Source organism: Cucumis sativus, chromosome 4 (assembly GCF_000004075.3).
Source record: "Cucumis sativus cultivar 9930 chromosome 4, Cucumber_9930_V3, whole genome shotgun sequence".
Classification (NCBI taxonomy): Eukaryota; Viridiplantae; Streptophyta; class Magnoliopsida; order Cucurbitales; family Cucurbitaceae; genus Cucumis; species Cucumis sativus.
In genome coordinates this window covers 7,425,333-7,440,018 of record NC_026658.2, presented here as the reverse complement: position 1 = coordinate 7,440,018, position 14,686 = coordinate 7,425,333, and the positions used below count along the sequence as shown (strand labels likewise).

Here is a 14,686-nt window from a genome sequence, read left to right as displayed (position 1 = left end):
CAGATTTGTCATTCATTTTCATCATCTTTCTTCTTGCGATTTTTTTTCTTTTCCATGATCATTCTTTTATTCTTCTTCTATTTTTTTTAAAATTTTTTATTTGGTTTAAGATTGTGTACTAAATATAAAATATCTATATCTATATTTTTATTTTTTTCAAACTATTGGTCGTTCAAGATCGTCTCCCAAACATAAAGAATCTGGAAAAACTCTTGATTTAAACGATTGTATACCGAATATAAACAACCGTGTACCAAAACAATTGCCAAATCTAAACCATCGTGAAAGGTAAACGCTCATGTAAAAAAAGAATAGCATTTTTGTAGCTTTCATTATAGGCTTGTGATATTTTTTCAGTGTAAAATTATTAATAAAATAGGGATTCATTTCATAGAAAACAACGAAAAGAATATCGGTCATGTGTGTTTTTGTATAGTGTAAACTTTGTTCGTTTTTGAAATTGTTGGGTGGGAATATTTGATGGTTTGTTATATTTTAAAAACGACTCCTCCCAAAGCAGAATTTAAAAACCAACCCAAAATGTTCCCTCCCAACATGGGTTCCTATTTTGGTTAATTTTCTAGTGAACTTCGACTCTCAGCATCGTTCTCTCTTCCCTCTGTCTTTCGCATTTGGTGTCCCACTCAGCTGCCGTCGCCGTCGACTTCTCAGCTACCACTGCCGTTGACTCCTACTACCTCGGTTGAAGCTTTTGTTGGTAATTTTTTCAGATTTGTATTGTTTACCTTTTTCCCTTTAGTAACAATGATGAATTTATACGCTTATCGCATCACTCTACTTCCCCTCAACCTTTTTCCTTTTGTATTATTACTATTCGCTCTTGTATCTATCTATTCATCTATCAGACATCTTCTGCTTATTTCGTTTGCTGTAGCTTCTTCAAGTAGACAATTTAATTCCTAGATTGTAGGGTTTATTTATTTTTTTTAATTTCTAATAATATCGCTTCATTTTTTTAATGGCTAGATAGGGTATGTGATGAACTGGATGATTTTTCATGGCATGGTTTGTAATTTCTGAAGGAGTGAAGATTTGGGAATTTAATTCTGTAGGAGCACTAGGGTGCTGGTTCGTTTAAGTGTGAAAATGTTAAGCGTAGATGTTTAATTTAACTGGAGAGTTTGAAAACATGAGTTCAAGAACATGTGTTGGGTGCAAAATTTGGAAGCTTGGATTTAGAAAATGAAAAATGATGTGAAGAGATGGGTTTACGCTACTGTCTTTTTATTTTTTGAATATCTGTTGGTGTTCAAGCCAACTTCTGTGAACCTTGATTAATCTTACGAGACAACCTGCCTGACCTTACAACATCTTCGGTGCCAATGAAACTCATAGGATATTAATTCTTAGATAGGTGACTGTCATGAATTGAACCTATTCACTCTAAGTCAATTATTATATCTATGATGAATGACCCTTATTGACTACTAGACCAACCTATGATGGTTGGGCTTAGGATATTGTTAAAGCCATGAATTTGTCTGACAAATCCACATACTAGGCCTGAAAAACCCAGATGTCTCGAGCATCTTCCATCAAACACACCCAAATCCAAACCGTCTCCTTAAGCACTTTTGTAGAATGGGGGGGGGGGGGGGGGGGGGGGGGGTTAAGGCTTTTAAGTTTTCAGTGAATCAAATTGGTCTAGTATCACAATTCAAAATTTGTGAGAACGAAATTTAATCTTTCTGTCTATAGTTATCCGTATCAAGACTGAAACTGGTATTTTATATATGAATAACCTTATTTCCTTCTAACAGAAATGGCTGGTCAATCAGATCCTCACCTGAACCTATTTTCTGCAGAAGAGGTATCCCCTTCTTGCTCTGTTCAAATGATTAAGTCATCGCTAAATGACATTGATCAGAATTCTTTTGGAAATTCTTGTCCAGGTGGAGTTTGTAGCTGAAGATGAAATGGTGGAGATTATTCCCAATATGAGAATGGATTCTCTGCATTTGATCTGTGTATGTCTTCGGTTCATGTTGGCTTTATTGCAATTATATTTTGTTGTGTGTTTTCGGTCTTTTCTTCTTGCTAAAGTGCTTAGCGTTATTGATTTTCTTGTATTTTCAATAGGGGGATTATGGTCCATTCTATCCCCAAATAGCAACTGAAGTTCCATTGTGGCTAGCGATTGCTCTGAAAAAAAGAGGGAAATGTGCAATTAGGACTCCAGAGTGGATGTCAGTGGGTAAGTTTTGTTTGTTAAATAGGTTGAAGCTTCTTTTCTGTGTGTCATAATCCTTGAGCTTTTCATAGATAAATAAATAAATGAACAAAATCTTAATCTAATGCCATTTCAAGTCTGCATACCCACTTGAAGGTTGTAAGATCTATAGATGTAGAATTTGTGTTTTTCTTTAAAGAGAACTCATACAAAGTCCAGAAAGCAACCATACAAAACAAATATTTAAATTTAGAGATCTAGGAGTCAATACGTGCACCTAATCATCTCAACTAGATTGACACCCGATAGCATCTTCATAATTTTCGTTTACAAGATGAAGCTATTACACCAATAGACAAAAGACAAATTAGCTTGGTTACGATGAATTTTTTTTCCTTTTTATTAATGAGTGAGACAAATGCTTAAAGTACAAGAAAAATAAACTAAGAGTGAAAAGTACCAAAAGGACTAAAAAAACGATCAATACAAAAGACGAAACCAGTTCAAAAACTTCTATACCCTGAACAAACAAGAGAAAACACAATACAGAGGAAACTTAATTAATTATTCAAAACAAAGCCCCAATTCAGGTGAGAACTTGCACACTGAAAGCATCAAAATGGAAGAACAGGAGACACCAAGAAAAGGGAGGCAACCAAGCTACTCCAAGTGTTACACAACTGAGGAACCAACATCAGAATCTTGAGTCCTTCAGCTTTGCAAGAAAACAACCTCCAGATTACCACGTGCAAAAAGATCATGAAAATTTTGAGAGACTCATAATCTGCTGGGAAGCATCAACCAAACACTAACCTGCCATCAGCTACAAACGTTTTCAGGAGATCCAAAATTTTGGTGGGCTGAATTGATGATGGGCAAACCGAACACTTTTTGTCTACTTTTAGTTCATCTTTCATTTTTTCATTGATGTGAAATATAGTATTTAGGTCTGTTTCTAAGGGCTCCATTTGCAACTTCTCCTCCATTACTTCTGTTTTTTCAAAGGGTTCATATTTTTCACTACTCACGCTGAAAGGAGAATCAAAATTTGTCTCCCACTTCTTTTTGGATGGAATGACCAGAGTATGTCAACGAGTACCTCTCAGGAATTTCACCTTTGAATTAGGCAATGAGAAAACAGAGTACTTAAGTTGAGGAGAGTGAGATTTTTGGGAATCTGATTTGGTACCTTGGCTGAGAACCTGAACTTGGGCACAATTTTCTTCTAATAAATCTGGATTAACTTCTGGAATCAGCTTTGCCTTGGATATTTTCTTCTTAGTGATCACCTTTTTTCTCTTTCTTCAGACCAAATGTTTTGGAAATGGCTCGAAAGGAAGTGAAGCTATGTGTGCTTTTGACCTTTGCTTAACCCCAGATTTAGACCTAGCTCTGATCGAATAAGAGATGGTTGATGATGAAGTTGAATGAGAAGAAGAGGAACTACTTGAACACTTGCCTGCGGGATTATTAATGGGCTCTGAGACTGCAACTAAAGGAGGTGCTAATTGATCAGAAGAAACAGGGTGTAGTGATTAGCTGCTGAACGAATTTGGATTGGTTCGGTTGGACCCGCTTACCTTTTTGGGCTTCTTTCTTTTTCCTCAATGAGAGAGACTTCTTGACTTCCTTAGTGGTGCTTACGATTGAATTACACCTCATCTCCATCATTTTGTCTAAGGGATGAGATTCCTTCCCTTTTAGTGACTTCATCATGGTTTTGAATGTACAAAGATAAAAAAGCCCATTTAGTTTTTGAAAAATTCAACTCTTCCCCTTTGTCGATAAGAACTTTATTCAGTCTTGCTAGGTCAATCGGGTTGAAGAAATTTTTAAGAAACAATGCTTCTTTAATAGCTTCAGGATCTTCAGAAGCTCAGTGACCACGAAATTGAGAAATATATTACCACAATTTTTATTAGTTCAACCGTTGCTGGCAAAACCCAAAGAGGTTTTGATTAACCTTGATTTTAGTTGTCAAGCAATTTATTGAAAGGAGAGACAAAGAGCACACATCAATTTACGTGGAAATCCGAGTATCAGAAGAAAAACCACGATCTTTTGTTATTATTGTTTTCTAATGAATAATACAAAAGGGTACAAGAGAGAATAAATAGAGTATACAATGGAATAAAAATGGAAAAGATTTAGGAAATAAGGAAAACATTTCCATAATCTTCCTATAAATATTCTAGGATTCTAATAAGGAAAATATCTAGAAAAAAAGAAAAGGATCCAATACTCCCCCTCAAGTTGGGACGTAAATATCAATGAGGCCCAACTTGCTAACACAAAAGTCGAAGTTTGGTATGAGAAGCTCCTTGGTAAGAACATCAGCAACCTGTTGACTCGAAGGGATGTACGAAATTCATATGCTCCCACTGTCCGGTTTTTCTTTGATGAAATGTCGATCAATTTCAACATGTTTAGTTCTATCATGTTGAATATGGTTATTAGCAATACTAATAGCAGCTTTATTATCACAGAAAAGCTTGAATGGTGTTTCACATTCTTGATGAAAGATCTGACAGGACTTTTTAAAGCCAAATTTTCTCACATATTCCCAAACTCATAGCTCTGTATTTGGTCCCAGCGCTACTTCTGGCCACAACACTTTGCTTCTTACTCCTCCAAGTTACAAGATTGCCCCAAACAAAGGTACAATAACCAGAGGTAGTTTTTCTGTCAATAACATATCCTGCCCAATCCAAGTCAGTATATGCCTCAATGGTCTTTTTGTCTATTTTTCTAAACATCAGCTCTTTACCAGGTGTTGATTTCAAGTATCTCAAAATTCTGTTGACAGCTTTCATGTGTTCACAACAAAGGAAATATCAGGACGAGTAAGGGATAAGTAAATTAATTTACCCACGAGGCGCTGATATTGTTCATTATCAACTGGAACTTGATCGTTAGAGTTTCCTAGTTTACAGTTGAATTCCATAGGAGTGTCAGCGGGACGACATCCCAACATACCTGTCTCGATTAGCAAATCAAGGGTGTATTTTTTCTGAGACACGGAGTTACCTTCTTTAAATCTGGCCACCTCCATTCCAAGGAAATATTTCTGATTTCCCAGATCCTTGATTTCAAATTCATCACCCATTCTCTACTTTAGTTGACTGATTTCTGCCTGATCATCTCCAGTCGAAACACTGTCATCCGCATAAACTATTAGAACAACAATATTTCCAGTCTTGGAAACCTTTGTAAATAAAGTATGATCAGAGTGTCCTTGACTATACCCTTGGGACTTGACAAAGGTATTAAATTTTTCAAACCATGCTCTAGGAGATTGTTTTAGACCATATAGGGATTTATGGAGTTTACACACCTGCTGACCAAACTAGGCTTCAAATCCAGGCAGGGGCTCATGTAGACTTCCTCTACAAGGTCTCAATTCAAAAAGGCATTCTTAACATCCAACTGGTATAGAGGTCAATCTTTGTTCACAGCAACAAATAACAGAACTCTAACAGTATTCAATTTAGCAATTGGAGAAAAAGTTTCTGAATAGTCAATACCATAGGTTTGAGTTAATCCCTTTGCAACTAACCTTGCCTTGTGTCTGTCAAGTGTTCCATCTGCTTTGTATTTGAGAGTGAACATCCATTTGCATCCCACAGGCTTGTGTCCCTTGGGTAGAGCACAAATCTCCCAAGTGTTATTCTTTTCAAGAGCTTTCATTTCTTCCATGACAACATTCTTCCATTCAGGACACTCTAGTCTAACGTAGTGTGAATATTTTTCAGTATTGTGGTAGAGTCAAAGGCTGACAGTAAAAGCTCTGAACTGTGGTGAGAGATTCTTGTATGACACATAATTACATATGGAGTGCTTTGTGCAGGACCTTGTACATTTCCTCGATGCAATAGGAAGATCAAGAGATGAATCATACCTGCTACTATTTTCAGTATGTTCAACAACAACCTCGTTTCCAATAATTCTGTCCTCTTTGTCTATAATGGCCTCATCAATATTGCCCTGCTCACCCATATCTTCCAGAATAGTTGTCTCAGACCTGTCATTCTCACATGTTTTGTTATTAACTGAATCAGTCATACCTTGATCTCTTATTGGTTCAGAAACCTGCATTGGAGCCGTCTGAACAACAGGAGACTCAACTTCCTTTATGAGATTCCTCCTATAGTAGGTTTTCCAAGAAACTTGATTTGTAGGTAAGACTGTACTGTGAGGGCTATGGTCAGGTAAGGTAACCATAGTAGGATAAGAAGACTCTAAGGGAAGTATATAGTTAGACTCTTCACTCACATTCTCCCCCTAAAATAGGCTAACGGAAAAAAAAGGACGATCTTCAATAAAGGTGACATCCATGGTAACAAAGTACTTACGTGAAGAAGGATGAAAGCATTTATAGCCTCGTTGGTGTAGAGGATATCCAACAAACACGCAAGTCTGAACCCTAGGAGTAAATTTAGTTTGGTTAGGACCATGGCTATGGACATAGGCAGTGCAACCGAACACCCGAAGGGGAACATCAAGGATGAGATGAGTGGAGGGATAGGATTCTTTGAGGCAATCTAACGGTGTCTAGAAGTGAAGGACACGAGAAGGCATGCGTTATGAGATGAGCTACAGTAAGAATGGCATCACCCAAAAGATAGGAAGGAAGAGAAGTGGACAACATAAGGGAACGAGCAACTTTCAAAAGGTGACAATTTTTTAGTTCGGTAACTCCACTTTGTTGGGAGGTGTAAGCACAGGAACTTTGGTGAACAATTCCATTAGAGGATAAGAACTCATTAAGAGAGTGGTTTTAAAACTCACGACCATTATCACTTCGCAGAATTGCAATCTTTGAATTGAATTGCGTTTCTATGGTGTGATAGAAGTCTCAGAATGTGGAGGTAGCTTCAGATTTTTCGGAGATCAGGAAAACCCAAGTAAGACGAGTATGGTCATCAATAAAGGTCACAAACCATCATTTTCCAGAGGAGGTAGTGACCTTGGATGGTCCCCAAACATCACTATGGACAAGAGTAAAAGGTCAAGTTGGCTTATAGGGTTGCGAAGGAAAAGTGACTCGGTGGTGTTTAGCTTTTATGCATACATCACAAGAATAAGGAAGAAACATCAACTTTGGAGAAAAGATGAGGAAATAGGTATTTCATATATTTAAAGTTGGGATGGCCTTAATGGAAATGCCACAACATAAGGTATTTTTCAGAGGTTGTAAAGTAGGATGATAAAAGACTAGTCCTAGAAATACTACTAGAGGGGGCATCATCATCAAATAAATACCCCTTTTGTGTTGGGTAGTGCCAATCATCTTCCCCAAACTCAAGTCTTGAAAAGAAACAGAATCAGGTAAGAATGTTGCTTTGCAGTTTAGTTCACGAGTAATCTTGCTAATCGACAAAAGATTATATGAAATTCGTGGCACATGCAACACATTGTGTAATGAGAACCCGTCAAAAAGCGAAATCTGTCCTTTCCCGGCAATGGGAGCGAAGGAGCCATCAACAATTTTTATCTTCTCATTTCCAGCACACGGAATGTAGGACACAACGTGTTCAGAGTTGTGACATCTTCATTCTCATTACTATCACTACTATCAGCAATAGGATTGATTTATGCTTTATATTCTTGCTTTCGACATTCTTAAGTTCACAACAGGAAAGAGTCTTGGTTCCAATTGTCACAACTCAAACCTTATTATTTTCGAAGAATTAGACAAATCACTTGGTGCATAGAGATTTTAAGCCTCTGTGCATTTTCACGAAGGCGCAAGCCTCATTTATTAGAGGCGTAACCCTTTTCAGTCTTGAGGCTAAAACTTAGAGCATTGCTTCGAGGCGAGCCTCAATAGTTTTTTAAAACATTGGCACCGTAGTAAGTGGTTTAGGAAGTCCTATGTTTAATCTCCTCTCATGTTATTTCTTCTTCAATCAATATTAACTTCCACTTGTTGGGTCTTTTACATATTTCAAGCCCACAAGTGAAGAGTGTTAGATGATGTAATACTAAAATTTCTTTCACCCATTAGAGTTTTTGGGCCAATCATTGATTTAAGATTTAAAAAATGTCATAATAATATTATGGTGTCTCATAAGGGAGAAAGTGTTGTAGTTTGGTTGGACATAGAGAGCTGAATGGTTTATGGTGGCTTGGAGCACACAACTACTTTCTTGCAACTTGATTACGTATTTGTATAGGATGGATTGTTCAATAGTACATTAGAACAACATGATATTTTCTCACAATTTATTGCTTGTCCAAATATTTTGGATTCCTTCCTTCCAATGGGTGCATTTTAGGCATTTTTCCTCTTTTTTCTTTTTTGATTGATGATAAAGAGACTACAAGAAATATGGGGTAGTAAAAAGACTGAAAAAGAAGATAAGTATTGATATTTTGCAATCTCACTGTTTTTCACTTTGTGGACAGAAAAGTTGACACAAATTTTGGAGGCAGAACGAGATTCTCAAGGATCTTTCCAGATATTACCCTTTCATTACGTGGAAATATCAAAACTTCTTTTTGACCAGTAAGTATTGAAATCTTCAACATTATAAATTCTCTGTTTGGTTCTTAAAATAGTTGATGTTAGCTTAATGTTGTGGATGATAGTGCACGAGATGACGTTCCTGACATGTATTTGGTGAGTTAGGAGCTTTTCTGTTGAGTTCTGGCATGTAGTTCCAAACTTACAATAGTTTTCTGAGTAATATGATTGAGTTACTTTTCACAGGTGAGGTCTCTTATTGAAGATATCAGAGATGTTAGGTTTCACAAAGTTGAAACCAGCTTGGAGTCAATCGATACGCGCACATCTGCAGTGAAGGTAGATATATTTTTGTTTCCTTATATAATAACCAAATTGTTGACGCCACGGTGCTTTATTGTATATTATTTTAACTTCTATTAGTTCCTCCCCACTAGTTAGTCTTTTTGATTATGTGCTGATGTGATGGGGTCTTCTGGTTGTTCAATCCTAGATTAAAGATCTATCTGCTATGGAAGTGAATATAGTTCGACCTTTCGTCGTTAGAGCACTGCAAGCAATTTACAAGCATGGAAATCCAGAATTGGTCCCAGATCAAGATAGGATGACCAATATGCAGACACAAGGACAAGATCATGGACAAAGAGTATGTGCCTCTTTCGTAACTCTATGCATCAACCATTTCTTTTTAAGTTTGCAAGTGAAGCGATATGAAAATAATGATAAACTGAACTGGTTAACTACTTTGTTCCTACCTACTGGTAACACACTCCTTTTTACCAATATCTAAGTATTTGCCTAACATGATATTTTCTGATATTCTGTCTATTTCCTTTTCTTCAGCGGCGGCCTCTTCGAAGACGGTAGAATTTGAGTTGCTCTTAACAGGTACAATCTGATTTTACTCAGCAGTGTCAAATGAAAGCCAGGATGGATTCTACTTCGATATCAGTTAAAGGTTTCACTTTTTTCTTTTCTTATTTTAGTTAAACTCTCTTCTAGATCATTACTTTATTACTAGAAGGTGCAGAGATATAATGCTAATGGTAGATTTATTAGCATAATATGCGTACATGGGTTCATATAGTGATATTTATTTACAGTAGATAAAAGGTCAAAGATTCTATTGTTTTCTCCCTCTCTCCTTCCCCTCCAAAATTCCACTTTTCTATTTTGTAAGTCTCTAATTAACCTCAAATTATTTCTCTTGCTGATCTATTTTTCTGCTAAAGCAAGTATAACTCAACTGGCAAACGAGAATGTTATTGACCACGAGGTCTATGTTTCAAATTCATCTACATCTAATCACTTGAGAAGTTAGTTGGTGAGGCTGCCAAAATGTGGCTTACACATTTTTACGATTGAATTACGAGATAGTACCTTTAATTTAGATCCAATGCTTATTAAAGGGCAGTCTTTTAGAGGCAACTACATTGTGGCGGCCTCATTAGATAATTCACCCATCCACATTTCCTCTCCTACCTATTCATTTTTTCCTTTCAGTTGATGCACTCTCTTTCGTTGATGCACTCTTTCATTAATTGTCAACTCTTTCTCGCTCAACTCATCAAATTCATCCATCCCTAATGCTTTTGTTTTCCATATAGAATATAATATAAAGTCCTTTATATTATCTCCTTCATGTTCACAACAAAAGGTTAAAAGGTGAAAATGATATCACAATAGTTGCTCAAGCGAAAACAGGTGTGACATGATTGATTATAGAAAGAGATGATTCAAGGAACATTGTTATATAGTAAAATTGGTATTAGTCGACTAGGAGAAGAGATGATAAAAGATTGAATGGTTTACAAGGACAAGATATGAGCAGAACATGAGATGTAAATAGATTAGAAGATTTGAAGCAAACATTCAAATGATAAGGAAGAAGAAGAAGAGATGTGAATAAAGGTTAGAAGATGTTGATTATTGTATTGTATTGGTTGTATTATATTTTATTGTATTAGTTGTATATTTGCCAAATTTATATTTTCCTTCTTTATAATGGGCTGTTCTTCTATTCAAAAGAACTTTTTTTTTTCTTTTTTGTGAAATATAGAAAATAACATTATTTGGCATGGTACCAGAGAAGGTTTTTGAAAACCTAAAAAGAAACCTAATTTTTTTGAAAACATACAAAACCCTATTTTTCTGGAAACCTAAAAACCCCAAAACTCTTATAGCTTGCCAATGCCACCCATGTGCCTTGGTTGCCTCGAGGTTTGTCGTTGGTTGGCTCTACTCCTATTGATTGCTGGTGTTGGCCATAACTCGTTGGAAGCGCGTTTTTCTTACAATTTTTGTTGTATGTTGGCGGATTTTTTGTCTTTGCCATCATTTGTGACTGGTCCTTGCTGGTTGCGACTTAGTATCTAATGAGTTTGGTTTGCCTTTTCAGATATGTTTTCTCCGTTTTGTACCTTTGTTGCTTCAGGCATGTCAAATACTAAGTCATCTATGGCTAACATCAACATTTATATCCATTACGATAGCTCTACTATCCAAATAACCACGATCCGACTTAATGTAGACAAATTTCTTCGTTGGTTACAAAATGTTGAACTGTATTTTGTGGCCAATGGAAAATTGGCTATATTACTAGAGAGGACTGCCTCAAAACTAGATGACCCTTTGTTTGCTGCATGGGATGTCGAAAATTTCATGCTTATGACTTGACTTGTAAACTCCATGGTTGATGACATCAGTTGTAATTACAAGTGCTACTCCACTACCAATGAATTCTAAAGATAGTGTGACACATGTACTTTTATTTGGGCAATCAATCACATGTATTTGAGCGAATATCAAATTTGGAGATATACGATGAGGTAACTCGATGATGCTATACTTTCACTCCTTTAAAAAGATTTGGCAAGTTCTGGATCTCTTTGATTCATGAGTGTGAAAGTCTACAAATGATTAAAAGCATTACAGGAAAATTTAAGGTTATATTTACAAGTTCCTTGTCTACCTCAATATTGAATTTGATGAGGTTAGAGGTCAAATACTTGGGAAAACCACTCTTTGATCTATTAATGACGGTTTTTTGTGACGTTTGCAGAGAAGAAAGCCCAAGAATGCTATGGTTGGAAAAAAAAGTCTATTGATTTAGTAGAACTACGTTGGTCATCAAACAAACAACCATAAAGGTCTCTAACCACTCTAACAAGAGTGTTAAAAGCCTTGAATCTGGTGTGACCATTACAATAAACCCTGACATACATGTGAAACTTGTTGGAAGATTAATGAAAAACTTATGAATTGGAAAAATTATAAGCAAGAGGAGAGAAATTTCCACCTACACACCTTTGAATGCAAATGCTGGTGATTCCAACTCATCTAGCAAAGAGCAAATTACTAAAGAATACTTTCCAAAAACATTCTATGTGATGAAGTGGAGACGTGATCGCCTAGACATTCTACGCAAGATTCTTCGCAAAATAATGCGCATAATGCTTAGTAAGCGGAAATAAAGATAACCGTGAAAATTTTAGCAGAGAATGTGGACTTGGGTGAAATACGAAAACTTCACTAACAATTCAACTAACGAGGTACATTCAATACTTTATCCAACATGCACTAACACACTTAAACAACATTTAGACTCTCTTCTAAATATATCTCGTCTGACCACGCTTAGTCACTTGTATCCCGATAGGTAACCATTTGTGGCATTTAATGACTCCGAGAGGAGCAAGTCTTAATCATAAGTTGATTAAGCAAGTTATATCGCATCAAAGCTCTCGCATTGCTCAATCACCTTATAATGCATAGATCTTCCTTTGCAAGTTAGTTTGCAATTCCATCTCGCCATCTTTTAATCCTCTTTACAGAAGTCTCTAAGTGTACATAAGTAGTTATAGTTCGTGCTTACATTCTTTTATATTTTTTTTTTATATAAATCTTAATGTCTGCTGATAAGTAGACCCTAGAAATAAGCTTTGATATCAATTCTTTGTGTTCGACCTGGGATTATCTGGGTAAACCTACTGCTTCCTTATACTACTTAGTATTTATTTGATGAAGTGAGACATAATGATTATCTCGCAAGCTATGATCATGTTCAATGACTCATTGTATAGAATTAATTAATTGTGTACATAAACAACATTGAGTTCCGTTTAAGCACCTAACAAGCAAGAATCAACATGTGTATCTCCTTCACATTATCGATTTTTGTATCTTAATATTAATTTTGAAGTGTTAGATTACAATATATATTAAATAATATTTTATTTAAAATAAAGTTTGGTTCTAGTGAGATGGCGTGCCATCACTTCATAACCAAAAAGTCAAAGTGTTTGAATTTTGTATTTTGCAACTATTTTCATGAAATAGTTTTTGTTTCAAATATCAATAATTTTTTATACCAAAATATCATATTTCTTTATAAATTTCAATAATTTATTTTTCTCAAATATTAATTTTCTTTCCAAATTCTAGACTCCAAATTTGAATAATTTATTTTTCCAAATATTCCAAATGTCAATTTTATTGGCAAATTTCAACAATGTCATAAAAATCATTTTTTAAAAAGAGGTAAAAAACCTAACTAAAATAAAATCCTAACTTATTTCCTAGCTATGGGTAATTTAAACTTTCACTCTCTCAACAATATTTCATGAAAAATATATTATATTTTTTTTCGTGGAAATTGTCAAATTTTTCTTTATTACTACAAATGAAGTGAATGGTATTGGAGCATGAATGTGAGACGTTAAAATATTTTTTAATATTTTTTAGTGATTTATTATATAGAGTATATGTTTGATACACTATCTAAAATGTATGGATCCACCAGTAGTGACCCATCCCATTATTATTGGAATGTTCAATAATACTTGCATTATCAAACGGTGGCTTTAGAAATTGTTTTGTTTTCAAAATATACAATAAAGTTATGTTGCTTTTATTTATTTAATTATTTCATTTTGACAGCTTTTTTAATCATATATTATAATCATGATCTTTACCACGAGGACCATATATTATAAGAATTATGATCGTTTCAGGTGTGCAAAAGAAAAAAGAAAAATTGGCCTAATTTTACTTTATAAATAGGTACTGCACAAATCACATGGAAATTAAGTTTGTTTAATCCCACTAAATGATCTGTTTTTTTCTTCTATCCTTCAAAGTTTTCCCTTTTAGTATCTAATAACAAAAAGTGTAGATTACAAATGAGTATGATAGATTCTTAATGAGTGGGATTTCACATGTTTTTGTTTTCTTCTTTCAAATTCCTCAACATCTTTTGTTACTATATATATAAAACAATTGACGATGGACTATTATTATTTTATGTCAAGTTTATAGGTGTAATGAATTCAACATGATGTTTGTTTTTTTCTCCTTGAGTTTTATGTTGGGACTTTTCTTAGTAAGGAAGAATCTTAATTGAGACTAAAGAAAAATGAGAAAAAATGATCTCAACAAACTTTCCATCTAAGCAAACTAGAAGCATGGAGAGAGGATCGGATGTTAAATCACCCCAACATTGAAAGCCAAATCAACTAAAGACCTTTTACATATATAGCTTTTTCGTACCTTTATTTTTATTTAGTTTTGTTTTCTCCTCCCTTCAATTCAAACTTCAAAATATTCAATTTGTTAGTATTTTATTTAGTTCTTAAAATTTTGAATTTTACTTTCAAAATATATTACAATTTTATCCTTTTATACTTTTACCCTTTACTTTCTATCAATACTCACTTTCAATCAATTACATTAATATCTATTAATTAATTGAAAAGATTATAAAGTGAAATTTTAAATTTAGTTTTAATAGTGACGTGAAATAGTGAAATTTATTAATTAATTTTCTTTTAATTTTTAATTAATTAATGGACATTAATACTAAAGAAAAAATGTGAGTATTGAGTGAAAATTGAGATAAGAAGTGTAAGTCTGGAATACAAGAACCAAATTTAAACAAAACTCAAGGATAAAAGTGTAATGTTTGAAACTTAGGGGAGTAAATTGAAATCAAACTCAAAACTTAAAAACTGAATGTATAATATTTTGTAACT

General features: G+C 34.6%; 1 protein-coding gene across 1 annotated transcript; it reads left to right on the top strand.

Annotated features, from left to right (window-relative positions):
- Window positions 1-523: 523 nt before the first annotated feature.
- Window positions 524-9,951, top strand: LOC101212053 (DNA replication complex GINS protein PSF2). Its single transcript, XM_004137106.3, has 9 exons — window positions 524-718; window positions 1,782-1,831; window positions 1,914-1,988; window positions 2,101-2,215; window positions 8,600-8,699; window positions 8,783-8,813; window positions 8,904-8,996; window positions 9,151-9,303; window positions 9,501-9,951. The coding sequence occupies exons 2-9, from the start codon at window positions 1,784-1,786 to the stop codon at window positions 9,522-9,524; spliced, it is 639 nt and encodes a 212-aa protein (XP_004137154.1). The 5' UTR covers window positions 524-718; window positions 1,782-1,783; the 3' UTR covers window positions 9,525-9,951.
- The last annotated feature ends 4,735 nt before the right edge of the window (window positions 9,952-14,686 follow it).